Source organism: Somniosus microcephalus, unplaced genomic scaffold (assembly GCF_052327205.1).
Source record: "Somniosus microcephalus isolate GS21.2 unplaced genomic scaffold, FLI_Smic_1.0 scaffold476, whole genome shotgun sequence".
Classification (NCBI taxonomy): domain Eukaryota; kingdom Metazoa; phylum Chordata; class Chondrichthyes; order Squaliformes; family Somniosidae; genus Somniosus; species Somniosus microcephalus.
In genome coordinates, this window is record NW_028225663.1 from 126,801 (window position 1) to 150,348 (window position 23,548).

At 57.0% G+C, this 23,548-nt stretch overlaps 1 protein-coding gene across 1 annotated transcript in view; it reads left to right on the forward strand.

The window, feature by feature from the left end:
• LOC147081739 (KIF-binding protein-like) overlaps positions 1–23,200 on the forward strand; it is a 140,354-nt gene extending 117,154 nt beyond the window's left edge. The window contains exons 3-6 of the mRNA XM_085980731.1: positions 17,728–17,911; positions 18,342–18,435; positions 20,881–20,993; positions 22,226–23,200. Coding sequence (XP_085836857.1) covers positions 17,728–17,911; positions 18,342–18,435; positions 20,881–20,993; positions 22,226–23,104 — 1,270 coding nt within the window. The 3' untranslated portion in view covers positions 23,105–23,200. The remainder of the gene's footprint in view (positions 1–17,727; positions 17,912–18,341; positions 18,436–20,880; positions 20,994–22,225) is intronic.
• The last annotated feature ends 348 nt before the right edge of the window (positions 23,201–23,548 follow it).

Below are 23,548 nucleotides of genomic sequence, written 5' to 3' on the forward strand. Positions count from 1 at the left end.
AATGTGTGTAACTGACCATTCACCGCCCCGTGTGTAACTGACGACTGACCGCCCGTGTGTGTCTGACCATTCACCGCCCTGTGTGTACCTGACCGTTCACCGCCCTGTGTGTAACTGACCATTCACGGCCCGTGTGTAACTGACCATTCACCGCAATGTGTGTAACTGACCATTCACCACCCCATGTGTAACTGACCATTCACCGCCCAGTGTGTAACTGACCGTTCACCGCAATGTGTGTAACTGACCATTCACCGCCCCTGTGTAACTGACCGTTCACCGCAATGTGTGTAACTGACCACTCACCGCCCCGTGTGTAACTGACCATTCACCGCCACGTGAGTATCTGACCATTCACGGCCCGTGTGTAACTGACCATTCACCGCCCCGTGTGTAACTGACCGTTCACCGCCCCGTGTGTAACTGACCATTCACCGCAAAGTGTGTAACTGACCATTCACCACCCCATGTGTAACTGACCATTCACCGCCCCGAGTGTAACTGACCGTTCACCGCCCCGTGTGTAACTGACCATTCACCGCTCCGAGTGTACCTGACCATTCACCGCCCTGTGTGTAACTGACTGTTCACAGCCCGTGTGTAACTGACCGTTCACAGCCCGTGTGTAACTGACCGTTCACCGCCCCGTGTGTAACTGACCATTCACCGCCCGGTGTGTAACTGACCATTCACCGCCATGTGTAACTGACCATTCACCGACCTTTGTGTAACTGACCGTTCACCGCCCCGTGTGTAACTGACCATTCACCGCCCCGTGTGTAACTGACCGTTCACCGTCCCGTGTGTAACTGACCGTTCACCGTCCCGTCTGTAACTGACCGTTCACCGCCCCATGTGTAACTGACCATTCACCGCCCTGTGTGTAACTGACCATTCACCGCCCCGTGTGTAACTGACCATTCACTGCCCCGTGTGTAACTGACCATTCACCGTCCCGTGTGTATCTGACCATTCACCGCCCCATGTATAACTGACTACTGACCGCCCCGTGTGTAACTGACCATTCACCGCCCTGTGTGTAACTGACCATTCACCGCCCCGTGTTTAACTGACCATTCACCGCCCTGTGTGTAACTGACCGTTCACCGCCCCGTGTGTAACTGACCGTTCACCGCCCCGTGTGTAACTGACCATTCACCGCCCCGTGTGTATCTGACCATTCACGGCCCGTGTGTAACTGACCATTCACCGCCCCGTGTGTAACTGACCGTTCACCACCCCGAGTGTAACTGACCGTTCACCGCTCCGTGTGTACCTGACCATTCACCGCCCTGTGTGTACCTGACCGTTCACCGCCCTGTGTGTAACTGACCGTTCACCGCCCCTGTGTAACTGACCGTTCACCGCCCCGGGTGTAACTGACCATTCACCGCCACGTGTGTAACTGACCGTTCACCACCCCGTGTGTAACTGACCGTTCACAGCCTGTGTGTAACTGACCGTTCACTGCCCCGTGTTTAACTGACCAATCACCGCAATGTGTGTAACTGACCATTCACCGCCCCGACTGTAACTGACCATTCACCGCCCCGTGTGTAACTGACCATTCACCGCAATGTGTGTAACTGACCAGTCACCGGCCCGTGTGCAACTGACCATTCACCGCCCAGTGTGTATCTGACCATTCACCGCCCCGTGTGTAACTGACCATTCACCGCCCCGTGTGTAACTGACCATTCAGCGCCCCGTGTGTAACTGACCATTCACCGCCTGGTGTGTAACTGACCACTGACCGCCCCGTGTGTAACTGACCATTCACCGTCCGGTGTGTTACTAACCATTCACCGCCCCGTGTGTAACTGACCACTGACCGCCCCGTGTGTAACTGACCATTCACTGCCCCGTGTGTAACTGACCATTCACCGCCCCGTGTGTAACTGACCGTTCACCGTCCCGTCTGTAACTGACCGTTCACCGCCCCATGTGTAACTGACCGTTCACCGCCCCGTGTGTAACTGACCATTCACGGCCCGTGTGTAACTGACCATTCACGGCCCGTGTGTAACTGACCGTTAGCCGCCCCGTGTGTAACTGACCGTTAGCCGCCCCGTGTGTAACTGACCGTTCACCGCCCCGTGTGTAACTGACCGTTCACCGCCCCGTGTGTAACTGATCATTCACCGCCCCGTGTGTATCTGACCATTCACGGCCCGTGTGTAACTGACCATTCACCGCAATGTGTGTAACTGACCATTCACCACTCCATGTGTAACTGACCATTCACCGCCCAGTGTGTAACTGACCTTTCACCGCAATGTGTGTAACTGACCATTCACCGCCCCTGTGTAACTGACCGTTCACTGCAATGTGTGTAACTGACCATTCACCGCCCCTGTGTAACAGACCGTTCACCGCCCGTGTGTAACTGACCATTCACCGCCCCGTGTGACTCTGACCATTCACCGTCCGGTGTGTAACTGACCACTCACCGCCCCGTGTGTTACTGACCATTCACCGCCCCGTGTGTATCTGACCATTCACGGCCCGTGTGTAACTGACCGTTCACCGCCCCGTGTGTAACTGACCGTTCACCGCCCCGTGTGTAACTGACCGTTCACCGCCCCGTGTGTAACTGACCATTCACCGCAAAGTGTGTAACTGACCATTCACCACCCCATGTGTAACTGACCATTCACCGCCCCGTGTGTAACTGACCATTCACCGCAATGTGTGTAACTGACCATTCACCGCCCCTGTGTAACAGACCGTTCACCGCCCGTGTGTAACTGACCATTCACCGCCCCGTGTGACTCTGACCATTCACCGTCCGGTGTGTAACTGACCACTCACCGCCCCGTGTGTAACTGACCATTCACCGCCCCGTGTGTAACTGACCATTCACCGTCCGGTGTACCACTGACCACTGACCACCCCGTGTGTAACTGACCATTCACCGCCCCGTGTGTAACTGACCATTCACCGCCCCGAGTGTAACTGACCGTTTACCGCCCCGTGTGTAACTGACCATTCACCGCTCCGAGTTTACCTGACCATTCACCGCCCTGTGTGTAACTGACCGTTCACAGCCCGTGTGTAACTGACCGTTCACAGCCCGTGTGTAACTGACCGTTCACAGCCCGTGTGTAACTGACCGTTCACCGCCCCGTGTGTAACTGACCATTCACCGCCCCGTGTGTAACTGACCATTCACCGCCCGGTGTGTAACTGAACACTGACCGCCCCGTGTGTAACTGACCATTCACCGCCCCGTGTGTAACTGACCATTCACCGCCCCGTGTGTGTCTGACTGTTCACCGCCCCGTGTGTAACTGACCGTTCACCGCTCCGTGTCTCCCTGACCATTCACCGCCCTGTGTGTAACTGACCGTTCACCGCCCCTGTGTAACTGACCGTTCAATGCCTCTGTGTAACTGACCGTTCACCGCCCCGGGTGTAACTGACCATTCACCGCCCAGTGTGTATCTGACCATTCACCGCCACGTGTGTAACTGACCGTTCACCACCCCGTGTGTAACTGACCGTTCACAGCCCGTGTGTAACTCACCGTTCACTGCCCCGTGTTTAACTGACCATTCACCGCCATGTGTAACTGACCGTTCACCGCCCCATGTGTAACTGACCGTTCACTGCCGCGTGTGTAACTGACCATTCACCGCCCCGTGTGTAACTGACAATTCACCGCCCCGTGTGTAACTGACCATTCACAGCCCCGTGTGTGACTGACCATTCACCGCCCCGTGTGTAACTGACCATTCACCGCAATGTGTGGAACTGACCGTTCACGGCCCCGTGTGTAACTGACCCTTCACCGCCCCGAGTGTAACTGACCATTCACCGCAATGTGTGTAACTGACCATTCACCGCCCCGTATGTAACTGACCATTCACCGCCCCGTGTGTAACTGACCATTCACCGCAATGTGTGTAACTGACCATTCACCGCCCCGTATGTAACTGACCATTCACCGCCCCGTGTGTAACTGACCATTCACCGCAATGCGTGTAACTGACCATTCACCGCCCCGTGTGTAACTGACCATTCGCCGCCCCGTGTGTAACTGACCAATCACCGCAATGTGTGTAACTGAACATTGACCGCCCCATGTGTAACTGACCATTCACCGCCCCGTGTGTAACTGACCATTCACCGCAATGTGTGTAACTGACCAGTCACCGGCCCGTGTGTGAGTGACCATTCACCGCCCAGTGTGTAACTGACCATTCACCGCCCCGTGTGTAACTGACCATTCACCGCCCCGTGTGTAACTGACCATTCACCGCCCCGTGTGCAACTGACCACTGACCGCCCCGTGTGTAACTGACCATTCACCGTCCGGTGTGTAACTAACCATTCACCGCCCCATGTGTAACTGACCGTGCACCGCCCCGTGTGTAACTGACCGTTCACCTCCCCGTGTGTAACTGACCATTCACCGTTAGGTGTGTAACTGACCACTGACCACCCCGTGTGTAACTGACCATTCACCGCCCCGTGTGTAACTGACCATTCACCGCAATGTGTGTAACTGACCATTCACCGCCCCGTATGTAACTGACCATTCACCGCAATGTGTGTAACTGACCATTCACCGCCCCGTGGTAACTGACCATTTGCCGCCCCGTGTGTAACTGACCAATCACTGCAATGTGTGTAACTGACCATTCACCGCCCCGTGTGCAACTGACCATTCACCGCCCCGTGTGTAACTGACCATTCACCGCAATGTGTGTAACTGACCAGTCACCGCCCCGTGTGTAACTGACCATTCACCGCAACGTGTGTAACTGACCAGTCACCGGCCCGTGTGCAACTGACCATTCACCGCCCAGTGTGTATCTGACATTTCACCGCCCCGTGTGTAACTGACCATTCACCGCCCCGTGTGTAACTGACCATTCACCGCCCCGTGTGTAACTGACCATTCACCGCCCCGTGTGTAACTGACCATTCACCGCCTGGTGTGTAACTGACCACTGACCGCCCCGTGTGTAACTGACCATTCACCGTCCGGTGTGTAACTATCCATTCACCGCCCCGTGTGTAACTGACCACTGACCGCCCCGTGTGTAACTGACCATTCACTGCCCCGTGTGTAACTGACCGTTCACAGCCCATGTGTAACTGACCGTTCACCGCCCCATGTGTAACTGACCACTGACCGCCCCGTGTGTAACTGACCGTTCACCACCCCGTGTGTAACTGACCGTTCACAGTCCATGTGTAACTGACCGTTCACCGCCCCATGTGTAACTGACCGTTCACTGCCCCGTGTGTAACTGACCCTTCACCGCCCCGTGTGCAACTGACCATTCACAGCCCCGTGTGTGACTGACCATTCACCGCCCCGTGTGCAACTGACCATTCACAGCCCCGTGTGTGACTGACCATTCACCGCCCCGTGTGTAACTGACCATTCACCGCAATGTGTGTAACTGACCGTTCACCGCCCCGTGTGTAACTGACCGTTCACCGCCCCGTGTGTAACTGACCCTTCACCGCCCCGTGTGCAACTGACCGTTCACCGCAATGTGTGTAACTGACCATTCACCGCCCCTTGTGTAACTGACCATTCACCGCCCCGTGTGTAACTGACCACTTACCGCCCCGTGTGTAACTGACCATTCACCGCCCCGTGTGTAACTGACCGTTCACGGCCCCGTGTGTAACTGACCGTTCACCGCCCCGTGTGTAACTGACCATTCACCGCCCCGTGTGTAACTGACCATTCACCGCAATGTGTGTAACTGACCATTCACCGCCCCGTGTGTAACTGACCATTCACCGCCCCGTGTGTAACTGACCATTCACCGTCCGGTGTGTAACTGACCACTGACCACCCCGTGTGTAACTGACCATTCACCGCCCCGTGTAACTGACCATTCACCGCCCCGTGTGTAACTGACCATTCACCGCAATGTGTGTAACTGACCATTCACCGCCCCGTGGTAACTGACCATTCGCCGCCCCGTGTGTAACTGACCATTCACCGCCCCGTGTGTAACTGACCATTCACCGCAATGTGTGTAACTGACAATTCACCGCCCCGTGTGTAACTGACCATTCACCGCCCCGTGTGTAACTGACCATTCACCGCCCCGTGTGTAACTGACCATTCACCGCCTGGTGTGTAACTGACCACTGACCGCCCCGTGTGCAACTGACCATTCACTGCCCCGTGTGTAACTGACCGTGCACCGGCCCGTGTGTAACTGACCGTGCACCGCCCCGTGTGTAACTGACCGTTCACCGCCCCGTGTGTAACTGACCATTCACCGCCCCGTGTGTAACTGACCGTTCACCGTCCCGTCTGTAACTGAACGTTCACCGCCCCATGTGTAACTGACCGCCACGTGTGTAACTGACCACTTACCGCCCCGTGTGTAACTGACCATTCACCGCCCTGTGTGTAACTGACCGTTCACCGCCCTGTGTGTAACTGACCGTTCACCGCCCCGTGTGTAACTGACCATTCACGGCCCGTGTGTAACTGACCGTTAGCCGCCCCGTGTGTAACTGACCATTAGCCGCCCTGTGTGTAACTGACCGTTCACCGCCCTGTGTGTAACTGACCGTTCACCGCCCCGTGTGTAACTGACCATTCACTGCCCCGTGTGTATCTGACCATTCACAGCCCGTGTGTAACTGACCGTTCACTGCCCCGTGTTTAACTGACCATTCACCGTCCGGTGTGTAACTGACCGTTCACAGCCCGTGTGTAACTGACCGTTCACTGCCCCGTGTTTAACTGACCATTCACCGTCCGGTGTGTAACTGACCATTCACCGCCCCGTGTGTAACTGACCATTCACCGCCATGTGTAACTGACCGTTCACCGACCCGTGTGTAACTGACCATTCACTGCCCCGTGTGTATCTGACCATTCACGGCCCGTGTGTAACTGACCGTTCACCGCCACGTGTGTAACTGACCGTTCACCACCCCGTGTGTAACTGACCGTTCACAGCCCGTGTGTAACTGACCGTTCACTGCCCCGTGTTTAACTGACCATTCACCGTCCGGTGTGTAACTGACCATTCACCGCCCCGTGTGTAACTGACCATTCACCGCCATGTGTAACTGACCGTTCACCGCCCCATGTGTAACTGACCGTTCACTGCCGCGTGTGTAACTGACCATTCACAGCCCCGTGTGTGACTGACCATTCACCGCCCCGTGTGTAACTGACCATTCACCGCAATGTGTGGAACTGACCGTTCATGGCCCCGTGTGTAACTGACCGTTCACCGCCCCGTGTGTAACTGACCCTTCACCGCCCCGAGTGTAACTGACTGTTCACCGCCCCGTGTGTAACTGACCATTCACCGCCCCGTATGTAACTGACCATTCACCGCCCCGTGTGTAACTGACCATTCACCGCAATGCGTGCAACTGACCATTCATCGCCCCGTGTGTAACTGACCATTCACCGCCCCGTGTGTAACTGACCATTCACCGCAATGTGTGTAACTGACCAGTCACCGGCCCGTGTGTAAGTGACCATTCACCGCCCAGTGTGTATCTGACCATTCACCGCCCCGTGTGTATCTGACCATTCACCGCCCCGTGTGTAACTGACCATTCACCGCCCCGTGTGTAACTGACCATTCACCGCCACGTGTGTAACTGACCATTCACCGCCCGGTGTGTAACTGACCACTGACCGCCCCGTGTGTAACTGACCATTCACCGCCCCGTGTGTAACTGACCATTCACCGCCCCGTGTGTAACTGACCGTTCACCGCCCCGTGTGTAACTGACCATTCACCGCCCCGTGTGTAACTGACCATTCACCGCAATGTGTGTAACTGACCATTCACCGCCCCGTGTGTAACTGACCATTCACCGCCCCGTGTGTAACTGACCATTCACCGCCCCGTGTGTAACTGACCATTCACCGCCCCGTGTGTAACTGACCATTCACCGCCCCGTGTTTAACTGACCATTCACCGCCCCGTGTGTAACTGACCATTCACCGTCCCGTGTGTATCTGACCATTCACCGCCCCGTGTATAACTGACTACTCACCACCCCGTGTGTAACTGACCATTCACCGCCCCGTGTGTAACTGACCATTCACCGCCCCGTGTGTAACTGACCGTTCACCGCCCCGTGTGTAACTGACCGTTCACCGCCCCGTGTGTAACTGACCGTTCACCGCCCCGTGTGTAACTGTCCGTTCACCGCCCCGTGTGTAACTGTCCGTTCACCGCCCCGTGTGTAACTGTCCGTTCACCGCCCCGTGTGTAACTGACCGTTCACGGCCCGTGTGTAACTGACCGTTCACCGCCCCGTGTGTAACTGGCCGTTCACCGCCCCGTGTGTAACTGACCATTCACCGCAATGTGTGTAACTGACCATTCACAGCCCTGTGTGTAACTGACCATTCACCGCCCTGTGTGTAACTGACCATTCACCGCAATGTGTGTAACTGACCATTCACCGCCCCGTGTGTAACTGACCATTCACCGCCCCGTCTGTAACTGACCATTCACCGCAATGTGTGTAACTGACCATTCACCGCCCCGTGTGTAACTGACCGTTCACCGCCCCGTGTGTAACTGACCATTCACCGCCCCGTGTGTATCTGACCATTCACGGCCCGTGTGTAACTGACCGTTCACCGCCCCGTGTGTAACTGACCGTTCACCGCCCCGTGTGTAACTGACCATTCACCGTCCGGTGTGTAACTGACCACTGACCACCCCGTGTGTAACTGACCATTCACCGACCCGTGTGTAACTGACCATTCACCGCCCCGTGTGTAACTGACCATTCACCGCAATGTGTGTAACTGACCATTCACCGCCCCGTATGTAACTGACCATTCACCGCCCCGTGTGTAACTGACCATTCACCGCAATGTGTGTAACTGACCATTCACCACCCCGTGTGTAACTGACCATTCACCGCCCCGTGTTAACTGACCATTCACCGCCCCGTGTGTAACTGACCATTCACCGCAATGTGTGTAACTGACCAGTCACCGGCCCGTGTGCAACTGACCATTCACCGCCCAGTGTGTATCTGACAATTCACCGCCCCGTGTGTAACTGACCATTCACCGCCCCGTGTGTAACTGACCATTCACCGCCCCGTGTGTAACTGACCATTCACCGCCCCGTGTGTAACTGACCATTCACCGCCCCGTGTGTAACTGACCATTCACCGCCTGGTGTGTAACTGACCACTGACCGCCCCGTGTGTAACTGACCATTCACCGTCCGGTGTGTAACTATCCATTCACCGCCCCGTGTGTAACTGACCACTGACCCACCCGTGTGTAACTGACCATTTACTGCCCCGTGTGTAACTGACCGTGCACCGGCCCGTGCGTAACTGACCGTGCACCGCCCCGTGTGTAACTGACCGTTCACCGCCCCGTGCTTAACTGACCATTCACCGCAATGTGTGTAACTGACCAGTCACCGGCCCGTGTGTAAGTGACCATTCACCGCCCAGTGTGTATCTGACCATTCACCGCCCCGTGTGTAACTGACCATTCACCGCCCCGTGTGTAACTGACCATTCACCGCCACATGTGTAACTGACCATTCACCGCCCGGTGTGTAACTGACCACTGACCGCCCCGTGTGTAACTGACCATTCACCGCCCCGTGTGTAACTGACCGTTCACCGCCCCGTGTGTAACTGACCATTCACCGCCCCGTGTGTAACTGACCATTCACCGCCCCGTGTGTAACTGACCATTCACCGCCCCGTGTGTAACTGACCATTCACCGCCCCGTGTGTAACTGACCATTCACCGCCCCGTGTGTAACTGACCATTCACCGCCCCGTGTGTAACTGACCATTCACCGCCCCATGTTTAACTGACCATTCACCGCCCCATGTGTAACTGACCATTCACCGTCCCGTGTATCTGACCATTCACCGCCCCGTGTATAACTGACCACTCACCACCCCGTGTGTAACTGACCATTCACCGCCCCGTGTGTAACTGACCATTCACCGCCCCGTGTGTAACTGACCATTCACCACCCCGTGTGTAACTGACCGTTCACCGCCCCGTGTGTAACTGACCGTTCACCGCCCCGTGTGTAACTGTCCGTTCACCGCCCCGTGTGTAACTGTCCGTTCACCGCCCCGTGTGTAACTGACCGTTCACGGCCCGTGTGTAACTGACCGTTCACGGCCCGTGTGTAACTGACCGTTCACGGCCCGTGTGTAACTGACCGTTCACCGCCCCGTGTGTAACTGGCCGTTCACCGCCCCGTGTGTAACTGACCATTCACCGCAATGTGTGTAACTGACCATTCACAGCCCCGTGTGTAACTGACCATTCACCGCCCCGTGTGTAACTGACCATTCACCGCAATGTGTGTAACTGACCATTCACCGCCCCGTGTGTAACTGACCATTCACCGCAATGTGTGTAACTGACCGTTCACCGCCCCGTGTGTAACTGACCGTTCACCGCCCCGTGTGTAACTGACCGTTCACCGCCCCGTGTGTAACTGACCGTTCACCGCCCCGTGTGTAACTGACCATTCACCACAATGTGTGTAACTGACCATTCACCGCCCCGTGTGTAACTGACCATTCACCGCAATGTGTGTAACTGACCATTCACCGCCCCGTGTGTAACTGACCATTCACCGCCCCGTGTGTAACTGACCATTCACCGCCCCGTGTGTAACTGACCATTCACCGCAATGTGTGTTACTGACCAGTCACCGGCCCGTGTGCAACTGACCATTCACCGCCCCGTGTGTATCTGACAATTCACCGCCCCGTGTGTATCTGACAATTCACCGCCCCGTGTGTAACTGACCATTCACCGCCCCGTGTGTAACTGACCATTCACCGCCCCGTGTGTAACTGACCATTCACCGCCCCGTGTGTAACTGACCATTCACCGTCCGGTGTGTCACTATCCATTCACCGCCCCGTGTGTAACTGACCACTGACCAACCCGTGTGTAACTGACCATTTACTGCCCCGTCTGTAACTGACCGTGCACCGGCCCGTGCGTAACTGACCGTGCAGCGCCCCGTGTGTAACTGACCATTCACCGCCATGTGTAACTGACCGTTCACCGCCCCGTGCGTAACTGACCGTTCACCGCCCCGTGTGTAACTGACCATTCACCGCCCCGTGTGTAACTGACCGTTCACCGTCCCGTCTGTAACTGACCGTTCACCGCCCCATGTGTAACTGACCATTCACCGCCCCGTGTGTAACTGACCGTTCACCGCCCCGTGTGTAACTGACCATTCACCGCCCCGTGTGTAACTGACCATTCACGGCCCGTGTGTAACTGACCGTTAACCGCGCCGTGTGTAACTGACCATTAGCCGCCCCGTGTGTAACTGACCGTTCACCGCCCTGTGTGTAACTGACCGTTCACCGCCCCGTGTGTAACTGACCATTCACTGCCCCGTGTGTATCTGACCATTCACGGCCCGTGTGTAACTGACCATTCACCGCCCCGTGTGTAACTGACCGTTCACAGCCCGTGTGTAACTGACCGTTCACTGCCCCGTGTTTAACTGACCATTCACCGTCCGGTGTGTAACTGACCATTCACCGCCCCGTGTGTAACTGACCATTCACCGCCATGTGTAACTGACCGTTCACCGCCCCATGTGTAACTGACCGTTCACTGCCGCGTGTGTAACTGACCATTCACCGCCCCGTGTGCAACTGACAATTCACCGCCATGTGTGTAACTGACCATTCACAGCCCTGTGTGTGACTGACCATTCACCGCCCCGTGTGTAACTGACCATTCACCGCAATGTGTGGAACTGACCGTTCACGGCCCTGTGTGTAACTGACCGTTCACCGCCCCGTGTGTAACTGACCCTTCACCGCCCCGAGTGTAACTGACTGTTCACGGCCCGTGTGTAACTGACCGTTCACCGCCCCGTGTGTAACTGACCATTCACCGCAATGTGTGTAACTGACCATTCACCGCCCCGTATGTAACTGACCATTCACCGCCCCGTGTGTAACTGACCATTCACCGCAATGCGTGCAACTGACCATTCACCGCCCCGTGTGTAACTGACCAATCACCGCAATGTGTGTAACTGACCATTGACCGCCCCATGTGTAACTGACCATTCACCGCCCCGTGTGTAACTGACCATTCACCGCAATGTGTGTAACTGACCAGTCACCGGCCCGTGTGTAAGTGACCATTCACCGCCCCGTGTGTATCTGACCATTCACCGCCCCGTGTGTAACTGACCATTCACCGCCCCGTGTGTAACTGACCATTCACCGCCCCGTGTGTAACTGACCATTCACCGCCACGTGTGTAACTGACCATTCCCCGCCCCGTGTGTAACTGACCACTGACCGCCCCGTGTGTAACTGACCGTTCACCGCCCCGTGTGTAACTGGCCGTTCACCGCCCCGTGTGTAACTGGCCGTTCACCGCCCCGTGTGTAACTGACCATTCACCGCAATGTGTGTAACTGACCATTCACAGCCCCGTGTGTAACTGACCATTCACCGCCCCGTGTGTAACTGACCATTCACCGCAATGTGTGTAACTGACCGTTCACGGCCCGTGTGTAACTGACCATTCACCGCCCCGTGTGTAACTGGCCGTTCACCGCCCCGTGTGTAACTGACCTTTCACCGCAATGTGTGTAACTGACCATTCACAGCCCCGTGTGTAACTGACCATTCACCGCCCCGTGTGTAACTGACCATTCACCGCAATGTGTGTAACTGACCATTCACCGCCCCGTGTGTAACTGACCGTTCACCGCCCCGTGTGTAACTGACCGTTCACCGCCCCGTGTGTATCTGACCATTCAAGGCCCGTGTGCAACTGACCGTTCACCGCCCCGTGTGTAACTGACCGTTCACCGCCCCGTGTGTAACTGACCATTCACCACAATGTGTGTAACTGACCATTCACCGCCCCGTGTGTAACTGACCATTCACCGTCCGGTGTGTAACTGACCACTGACCACCCCGTGTGTAACTGACCATTCACCGCCCCGTGTGTAACTGACCATTCACCGCCCCGTGTGTAACTGACCATTCACCGCAATGTGTGTAACTGACCATTCACCGCCCCGTATGTAACTGACCATTCACCGCCCCGTGTGTAACTGACCATTCACCGCAATGTGTGTAACTGACCATTCACCGCCCCGTGTGTAACTGACCATTCACCGCCCCGTGTGTAACTGACCATTCACCGCCCCGTGTGTAACTGACCATTCACCGCAATGTGTGTAACTGACCAGTCACCGGCCCGTGTGCAACTGACCATTCACCGCCCAGTGTGTATCTGACAATTCACCGCCCCGTGTGTATCTGACAATTCACCGCCCCGTGTGTAACTGACCATTCACCGCCCCGTGTGTAACTGACCATTCACCGCCCCGTGTGTAACTGACCATTCACCGCCTGGTGTGTAACTGACCACTGACCGCCCCGTGTGTAACTGACCATTCACCGTCCGGTGTGTAACTATCCATTCACCGCCCCGTGTGTAACTGACCACTGACCGCCCCGTGTGTAACTGACCATTTACTGCCCCGTGTGTAACTGACCACTGACCGCCCCGTGTGTAACTGACCATTCACCGCCCTGTGTGTAACTGACCGTTCACCGCCCTGTGTGTAACTGACCGTTCACCGCCCCGTGTGTAACTGACCACTGACCGCCCCGTGTGTAACTGACCACTGACCGCCCCGTGTGTAACTGACCATTTACTGCCCCGTGTGTAACTGACCACTGACCGCCCCGTGTGTAACTGACCATTCACCGCCCTGTGTGTAACTGACCGTTCACCGCCCTGTGTGTAACTGACCGTTCACCGCCCCGTGTGTAACTGACCATTCACGCCCCTTGTGTAACTGACCGTTAACCGCCCCGTGTGTAACTGACCATTAGCCGCCCCGTGTGTAACTGACCGTTCACCGCCCTGTGTGTAACTGACCGTTCACCGCCCCGTGTGTATCTGACCATTCACGGCCCGTGTGTAACTGACCATTCACCGCCCCGTGTGTAACTGACCATTCACGGCCCGTGTGTAACTGACCATTCACCGCCCCGTGTGTAACTGACCATTCACCGCCATGTGTAACTGACCATTCACCGACCTTTGTGTAACTGACCGTTCACCGCCCCGTGTGTAACTGACCATTCACCGCCCCGTGTGTAACTGACCGTTCACCGCCCCGTGTGTAACTGACCATTCACCGCCCTGTGTGTAACTGACCATTCACCGCCCCGTGTGTAACTGACCATTCACCGCCCCGTGTGTAACTGACCATTCACCGTCCCGTGTGTATCTGACCATTCACCGCCCCATGTATAACTGACTACTGACCGCCCCGTGTGTAACTGACCATTCACCGCAATGTGTGTAACTGACCATTCACCGCCCCGTGTGTAACTGACCGTTCACCGCCCTGTGTGTAACTGACCGTTCACCGCCCCGTGTGTAACTGACCAATCACGGCCCGTGTGTAACTGACCGTTAACCGCCCCATGTGTAACTGATCGTTAGCCACCCCATGTGTAACTGACCGTTCACCGCCCCGTGTGTAACTGACCATTCACCGCAATGTGTGTAACTGACCATTCACCACCCCATGTGTAACTGACCATTCACCGCCACGTGTGTAACTGACCATTCACCGCAATGTGTGTAACTGACCATTCACAGCCCCTGTGCAACAGACCGTTCACCGCCCGTGTGTAAGTGACCATTCACCGCCCCGTGTGACTCTGACCATTCACCGTCCGGTGTGTAACTGACCACTCACCGCCCCGTGTGTAACTGACCATTCACCGCCCTGTGTGTAACTGACCGTTCACCGCCCCTGTGTAACTGACCGTTCACCGCCCCGTGTGTAACTGACCGTTCACCGCCCAGTGTGTTACTGACCATTCACCGCCCCGTGTGTAACTGACCATTCACCGCCCCGTGTGTAACTGACCATTCACCGCCTCGTCTGTAACTGACCATTCACCGCCCCGGGTGTAACTGACCATTCACCGCCCAGTGTGTATCTGACCATTCACCGCCACGTGTGTAACTGACCGTTCACCACCCCGTGTGTAACTGACCGTTCACAGCCCATGTGCAACTGACCGTTCACCGCCCCATGTGTAACTGACCGTTCACCACCACGTTTGTAACTGACCGTTCACCGCCCCGTGTGCAACTGACCATTCACCGCCCCGTGTGTAACTGACCATTCACCGCCCCGTGTGTAACTGACCATTTACCGCCCCGTGTGTAACTGACCATTCACCGCCCCGTGTGTAACTGACCCTTCACCGCCCCGTGTGTAACTGACCGTTCACGGCCCGTGTGTAACTGACCATTCACCGCAATGTGTGTAACTGACCATTCACAGCCCCGTGTGTAACTGACCATTCACCGCCCCGTGTGTAACTGACTATTCACCGCAATGTGTGTAACTGACCATTCACCGCCCCGTGTGTAACTGACCGTTCACCGCCCCGTGTGTAACTGACCATTCACCGCAATGTGTGTAACTGACCATTCACCGCCCCTGTGTAACAGACCATTCACTGCCCCGGGTGTAACTGACCATTCACCGCCCAGTGTGTTTCTGACCATTCACCGCCACGTGTGTAACTGACCGTTCACCACCCCGTGTGTAACTGACCCTTCACCGCCCCGAGTGTAACTGACTGTTCACGGCCCGTGTGTAACTGACCGTTAACCGCCCCGTGTGTAACTGACCATTCACCGCCCGGTGTGTAACTGACCACTGACCGCCCCGTGTGTAACTGACCATTCACCGTCCGGTGTGTAACTAACCATTCACCGCCCCGTGTGTAACTGACCGTGCACCGCCCCGTGTGTAACTGACCGTTCACCGCCCCGTGTGTAACTGACCGTTCACCGCCCCGTGTGTAACTGACCATTCACCGTCCGGTATGTAACTGACCACTGACCACCCCGTGTGTAACTGACCATTCACCGCCCCGTGTGTAACTGACCATTCACCGCCCCGTGTGTAACTGACCATTCACCGCCCTGTGTGTAACTGACCACTTACCGCCCCGTATGTAACTGACCATTCACCGCCCCGTGTGTAATTGACCATTCACCGCAATGTGTGTAACTGACCATTCACAGCCCCTGTGCAACAGACCGTTCACCGCCCGTGTGTAAGTGACCATTCACCGCCCCGTGTGACTCTGACCATTCACCGTCCGGTGTGTAACTGACCACTCACCGCCCCGTGTGTAACTGACCATTCACCGCCCCGTGTGTAACTGACCGTTCACCGCCCCGTGTGTAACTGACCGTTCACCGCCCCGTGTGTAACTGACCGTTCACCGCCCAGTGTGTTACTGACCATTCACCGCCCCGTGTGTAACTGACCATTCACCGCCCCGTGTGTAACTGACCATTCACCGCCTCGTCTGTAACTGACCATTCACCGCCCCGGGTGTAACTGACCATTCACGGCCCGTGTGTAACTGACCATTCACGGCCCGTGTGTAACTGACCATTCACCGCCTCGTCTGTAACTGACCGTTCACCGCCCAGTGTGTTACTGACCATTCACCGCCCCGTGTGTAACTGACCATTCACCGCCCCGTGTGTAACTGACCATTCACCGCCTCGTCTGTAACTGACCATTCACCGCCTCGTCTGTAACTGACCATTCACCGCCCCGTGTGTAACTGACCATTCACCGCCATGTGTAACTGACCGTTCACCGCCCCATGTGTAACTGACCGTTCACTGCCGCGTGTGTAACTGACCATTCACCGCCCCGTGTGCAACTGACAATTCACCGCCATGTGTGTAACTGACCATTCACAGCCCTGTGTGTGACTGACCATTCACCGCCCCGTGTGTAACTGACCATTCACCGCAATGTGTGGAACTGACCGTTCACGGCCCTGTGTGTAACTGACCGTTCACCGCCCCGTGTGTAACTGACCCTTCACCGCCCCGAGTGTAACTGACTGTTCACGGCCCGTGTGTAACTGACCGTTCACGGCCCGTGCGTAACTGACCGTTCACGGCCCGTGCGTAACTGACCATTCACCGTCCGGTTTGTAACTGACCACTGACCACCCCGTGTGTAACTGACCATTCACCGCCCCGTGTGTGACTGACCATTCACCGCCAAGTGTGTAACTGACCATTCACCGCCCCGTGTGTAACTGACCTCTTACCGCCCCGTATGTAACTGACCATTCACCGCCCCGTGTGTAATTGACCATTCACCGCAATGTGTGTAACTGACCATTCACCGCCCCGTGGTAACTGACCATTCGCCGCCCCGTGTGTAACTGACCAATCACCGCAATGTGTGTAACTGACCATTCACCGCCCCGTGTGTAACTGACCATTCACCGCCCCGTGTGTAACTGACCATTCACCGCCCCGTGTATAACTGACCATTCACCGCAATGTGTGTAACTGACCAGTCACCGGCCCGTGTGCAACTGACCATTCACCGCCTGGTGTGTAACTGACCACTGACCGCCCCGTGTGTAACTGACCATTCACCGTCCGGTGTGTAACTATCCATTCACCGCCCCGTGTGTAACTGACCGTGCACCGGCCCGTGTGTAACTGACCGTGCACCGCCCCGTGTGTAACTGACCGTTCACCGCCCCGTGTGTAACTGACCGTTCACCGCCCCGTGTGTAACTGACCCTTCACCGCCCCGTGTGTAACTGACCCTTCACCGCCCCGTGTGTTTTGCCTCACCCTTTCTTTGAATGACACTGTGTGTTGTTCACTTTTGGTAGGTTTGAGAAGGTTTACACTCACACTTTGTATTACCTGGCACAAGTCTACAAACACCTAGATATGAATGAGAAGGCTGCCTGGTACTGCCACACTACCCTGCAACGCCAGCTGCAATTCACCTCCTACAACCCTGTGGAGTGGGCCATCAATGCTGCCACCTTGTCGCAGTATTATATCACCAAGGTAAGTGTGCCTGCAGCAGCCCTTGCTAGTATTATTAGCGCCTGGTCCCAGGAGAGAGCCGGGGAGCGGGGCGGGAGGCGGGGAGGGAGGGAGGCGGGGAGCGGGGAGGGAGGCGGGGAGGGGGGCGGGAGGCGGAGAGCGGGGCGGGGGGAGGGAAGCGGGGAGGGAGGCGGAGAGCGGGGAGGGAGGCGGGGTGGGAGGCGGTGAGCGGGGCGGGAAGCGGGGAGGGAGGCGGGGAGGGAGGCGGAGAGCTGGGAGGGCAGGGAGGCGGGGAGCGGGGCGGGAGGCGGAGAGCGGGGCGGGAGGCGGAGAGCGGGGCGGGAGGCGGAGAGCGGGGAGGGGAGCGGGGAGAGAGCCGGAGAGCGGGCTGCGGGCCACATGGCTCCGGCTGTTCCCGGCAGGCTGACTGTTTGTGTTTTATCTGGAGCAGCAGTGGTTTATGGAAGGTCGGCTGTGCCTCGCTGCTTCCACCGTGATCTTCAACCAGGTGGGAGGCGTGTCCTCCGAATCTTCCGCCGAGGAAAGTAAGTTTGCTTCTCCAGTGATGGTCTCAGTGTCTCAGCAATATTGTGTATGAGAAACATTCCGAGCCTTTAAAGGTTGAACTGCTGAAGTGTTTTAACAGTATGTTCCATGTGTGCAGAATCATGTCCCGTCTGAACACGGTCGTGAACTAGCTGCGATACATGGGGCTGGGTGTTGGACCGTGTGATATCTGGGCCCTGGAGCACACTTACCAGGGAGTTCTCCCCTCCAAGGTGCTGCCTCATGCTAGAGATGGTTCTGCAGGCTCCCAACTGATCATTCTTTGTGTGTTGACAGGCTATTGAACCACTTTTTTCAAAGGGCACTGAGGCCAATGGAAGTGTCCCAACCCCTGCCCTGGGCTGAGACTGGCTCCCTGGGCCCTGAACCCCAACCCCTGCCCTGGGCTGAGACTGGCTCCCTGGGCCCTGAACCCCAACCCCTGCCCTGTGCTGAGACTGGCTCCCTGGGCCCTGAACCCCAACCCCTGCCCTGGGCTGAGACTGGCTCCCTGGGCCCTGAACCCCAACCCCTGCCCTGTGCTGAGACTGGCTCCCTGGGCCCTGAACCCCAACCCCTGCCCTGGGCTGAGACTGGCTCCCTGGGCCCTGAACCCCAACCCCTGCCCTGGGCTGAGACTGGCTCCCTGGGCCCTGAACCCCAACCCCTGCCCTGTGCTGAGACTGGCTCCCTGGGCCCTGATTGGAAATGGATCGGGACCTTTTGGCGTTTCTGGCTAAGCACCACATCACATGGGCCATTCAGCCACTGAGCCAGCAGGGAGCTCCCAGAGAGCTTTGAACAGAGCCCCAGAGGCTGAGGTGGGGCAGTGGATGTTGACCATTTCTCCTTTTACCCCACGGTGATTCGGAAGCTGTTTCTGGAAGAAGCCCCATCAGTCCCATAACCCAATGACCATTGATCCCAACTAAAAGCACAGCAGGCACACCAACGCCTGAGAGATTTCATCAGAACATCGATCGGAGCTTTATGGAGCAGACACTCTGCAGGACGCCTGTCCCCTGCCCCAGAGCAGGACGCCTGTCCCCTGCCCCAGAGCAGGACGCCTGTCCCCTGCCCCAGAGCAGGACGCCTGTCCCCTGCCCCAGAGCAGGACGCCTGTCCCCTGCCCCAGAGCAGGACGCCTGTCCCCTGCCCCAGAGCAGGACGCCTGTCCCCTGCCCCAGAGCAGGACGCCTGTCCCCTGCCCCAGAGCAGGACGCCTGTCCCCTGCCCCAGAGCAGGACGCCTGTCCCCTGCCCCAGAGCAGGACGCCTGTCCCCTGCCCCAGAGCAGGACGCCTGTCCCCTGCCCCAGAGCAGGACGCCTGTCCCCTGCCCCAGAGCAGGACGCCTGTCCCCTGCCCCAGAGCAGGACGCCTGTCCCCTGCCCCAGAGCAGGACGCCTGTCCCCTGCCCCAGAGCAGGACGCCTGTCCCCTGCCCCAGAGCAGGACGCCTGTCCCCTGCCCCAGAGCAGGACGCCTGTCCCCTGCCCCAGAGCAGGACGCCTGTCCCCTGCCCCAGAGCAGGACGCCTGTCCCCTGCCCCAGAGCAGGACGCCTGTCCCCTGCCCCAGAGCAGGACGCCTGTCCCCTGCCCCAGAGCAGGACGCCTGTCCCCTGCCCCAGAGCAGGACGCCTGTCCCCTGCCCCAGAGCAGGACGCCTGTCCCCTGCCCCAGAGCAGGACGCCTGTCCCCTGCCCCAGAGCAGGACGCCTGTCCCCTGCCCCAGAGCAGGACGCCTGTCCCCTGCCCCAGAGCAGGACGCCTGTCCCCTGCCCCAGAGCAGGACGCCTGTCCCCTGCCCCAGAGCAGGACGCCTGTCCCCTGCCCCAGAGCAGGACGCCTGCCCCCTGCCCCAGAGCAGGACGCCTGCCCCCTGCCCCAGAGCAGGACGCCTGCCCCCTGCCCCAGAGCAGGACGCCTGCCCCCTGCCCCAGAGCAGGACGCCTGCCCCCTGCCCCAGAGCAGGACGCCTGCCCCCTGCCCCAGAGCAGGACGCCTGCCCCCTGCCCCAGAGCAGGACGCCTGCCCCCTGCCCCAGAGCAGGACGCCTGCCCCCTGCCCCAGAGCAGGACGCCTGCCCCCTGCCCCAGAGCAGGACGCCTGCCCCCTGCCCCAGAGCAGGACGCCTGCCCCCTGCCCCAGAGCAGGACGCCTGCCCCCTGCCCCAGAGCAGGATGCCTGCCCCCTGCCCCAGAGCAAGATGCAGGACACCTGTTCCCTGTCCCAACTTCACTGGAAAATTGAAGTGTTTACAGTGAATCGAAGTCCAGGGATGTGGAACGATGTGAGCTGCTCGCAGAGACTGCTTCTCTTTTAACTCAGATTGTTCTAAAAAATTCAACCCTAAGAGGTTACTGCCCGAATCCTTGCCTCATATTTCCACTCGCTGAGTGGGGCTAATGGGAAACACTCAGCAAGATCTTTATCTCCAACACAGGTGAAGAGGAGAGGGAACGCCGTGACCAGCTCCAACAGAAGAAGGCAGAAATAGCCCGGTGTTGGATAAAGTACTGTCTCAATCTGCTGCAAGACGCGCGCAAGCTGCTCGAGGTATCTGCAATGGGTTTGTTTGGTATCTGTATCTTTGTGCTAGGCCCCTACACAGAAATACATGGGATCCTGCAAGTGACTGCCTTGAACTTCGATAAGATGAATGGCAGGGGGGGGTGGAGAGGGGAAATTCCATGATTCTGCACGAAAATGTGGCGGAGAATGTGGGAAATTTCAGACAGTGAGGCCAACCAGCCGGGATCCTCCTCCCCCCTTCCCCTGTCATGACTGCCACTGGCCAATCCATTCCCATTCCCACCCCCCAGATCTCCCGCCCGTCCCACTGACAGCTTCCTGGGGCCGCTATGTGGAAGGTGGCAGGAGGCCCTGTAGTGAACTCCTCTCCCCATCTAGGGCCCAGCACTTAACTGCTGAAGGTCACCGCCTGGGCCTACAATGGAAGCCTTGCAGCCCCTTTTAGGTCCCTCGCCGTCCCTTCTGGAGCTGGGATCCCCATTACACTGTTGCCGGTTTTTAGTGTCCCCGCCCTGGCAGGATCACTCGTGGCGGCAGGATTCCTCCCCAGAACTCGCCATGTTTGAGGAGTGAACCCCAACCCAGGGTCAGGGCTGGTGAGGACCCGGAGGTGCGGGCAGAAGTCCCGCCACCCCTGACGGGAATTGCCGATCCATCTCCTGATGTCTCTGGGCTGCCGCACACTGGCTCCAGTAGATGGGGCTGTGGTCCTTACTCGGGTGTTTTGTATCAGGCCAGCTCCTCTGTTCAAAGGTGCTCTCTCTTCCTAGCAAGTGGTGCCACAGGCCCCAGTCACACTCGGGTACAGCCCCTCACCCAAGTGACCATTATCACACTGGCAGATCCTCAACTAAGACCAGCTAACCAAGCACACATCTGGGGTTAAACCCCCGACCGTCCCTGCTCAGTGCCATCCTCCCCAGTGGATCGACTCACTGGCCTTGTTTGAAGCCCGGGTGTGAGTCCAAGCTCACTGTGTCTGGTGGCTGTGTGACCAACATAGAGCCGAGATCCTCGCCACCTTCAAATAACCTGCGCACAAACACGTGCCATTTCGGAGGGATCACCCCATAGCCATCAGGAGTGGAGCAGAGATGAGGGATGTTCCTGGTGTGTGGAGTTTAGTAGACCACTGATTTTATCATATACCTCTAACTGTGTTAGATGGTAAAGGTGAAAGTGTAAATGTCATACACAATGTCACGGTAACTCCAAGGGGGCACCTTGTTTGCTGTAGCTGTCGTCTTTTCTTACAGGATGATATTGGTGAACTGGATTGGGATCGGCAGGAAGAGTTGAAAATCCAACTGAAAAAAGAAGAGGAGGAAAAGGAGCAGGGGAGGAAAAGTGCGGTGCTGTTTGGATCTAGCGATACGTTCGATCTGATCCAGTCTGTCGAGGAGAAGGTGAGCTGCACTTACCCTGTGGACTTTGCGGACGCCCGTAAGGTGTTCTTGGTCGGACAGAACTATGTGCAAGAGGCCAAGGAATTCTTCCAGCTTGACGACCACGTGACAGACCACATTGAGGTGGTTCAGGATCACAGCGCGTTATTCAAGGCCCTGGCATTCTTCGAAGAGGACCAAGAGAGACGTTGCAAGATGCACAAACGGCGCATAGACATGCTGGACACGGTCTACACAGAGCTAAACCCACAGTATTACCTCTTGGTCTGCAGGCAGCTTCAGTTTGAGGTAGGAGATACATATTATGAAATGATGGAGCTAAAGGTCTCCATCGCCAACCGGCTGGACGAGCTCGATAGCCACAACATCAAGAAGATCAACCACCTGGCCCAATCAGCCATTGCCTACTACAACCTCTTCCTGGACTCCCTGAAGAACTCCGACAAGAAGTTTCCGGAGAAGCTGGAAGCTGATGTTGTGCGGCCGGCCCTGGTGGGCAAGTTTCGCATTGGTTGGTTATACAGCAAGATGATCACTTCTGATCTGAAGACACAGCTGGAGAACATGCAGCAGTCGGTGGACTGTTACCGATTTGTAGTGAATTACTGTGAGAGCCAGCCCGAGGCTGCCAAGGTGATGGAACCCGAGCTGGAGCTCTGTGCTGAGATGGCCACCCTACTGCCAGCAAGAATGGAGAAACTAAGGGCTAAATTACTGGCATTCAACTAGTGCCAACAGCTATGACCTACTCCAGAGACCTGCTTCATTATCCCACCCCAGTGGCTGTACTTCCCTGTGTAATAAACATACCTGACGTGCTCAGCTCAGCTGCCTTTGTGTTTTGTCTCTCCAGATGTAAATAGAAAGAAAGACTTGCATTTATATAGCGCCTTTCACAACATCAGGATGACCCAAAGCGCTGTAATGTAGGAAACACAGCAACTAATTTACGCACAGCAAGCTCCCGGAAACAGCAATGAGATAATGATAAGAAAGAATGACTTGCATTTATATAGTGCCTTTCACGACCACCAGAACTCATAGAAACAAAGAAGATAGGAGCAGGAGTAGGCCATTCGGCTCCTCGAGCCTGTTCCACCATTTAACAAGATCATGGCTGATCATCCAAATTCAGTACCCTGTCCCTGCTTTCTCCCCATATCCCTTGATCCC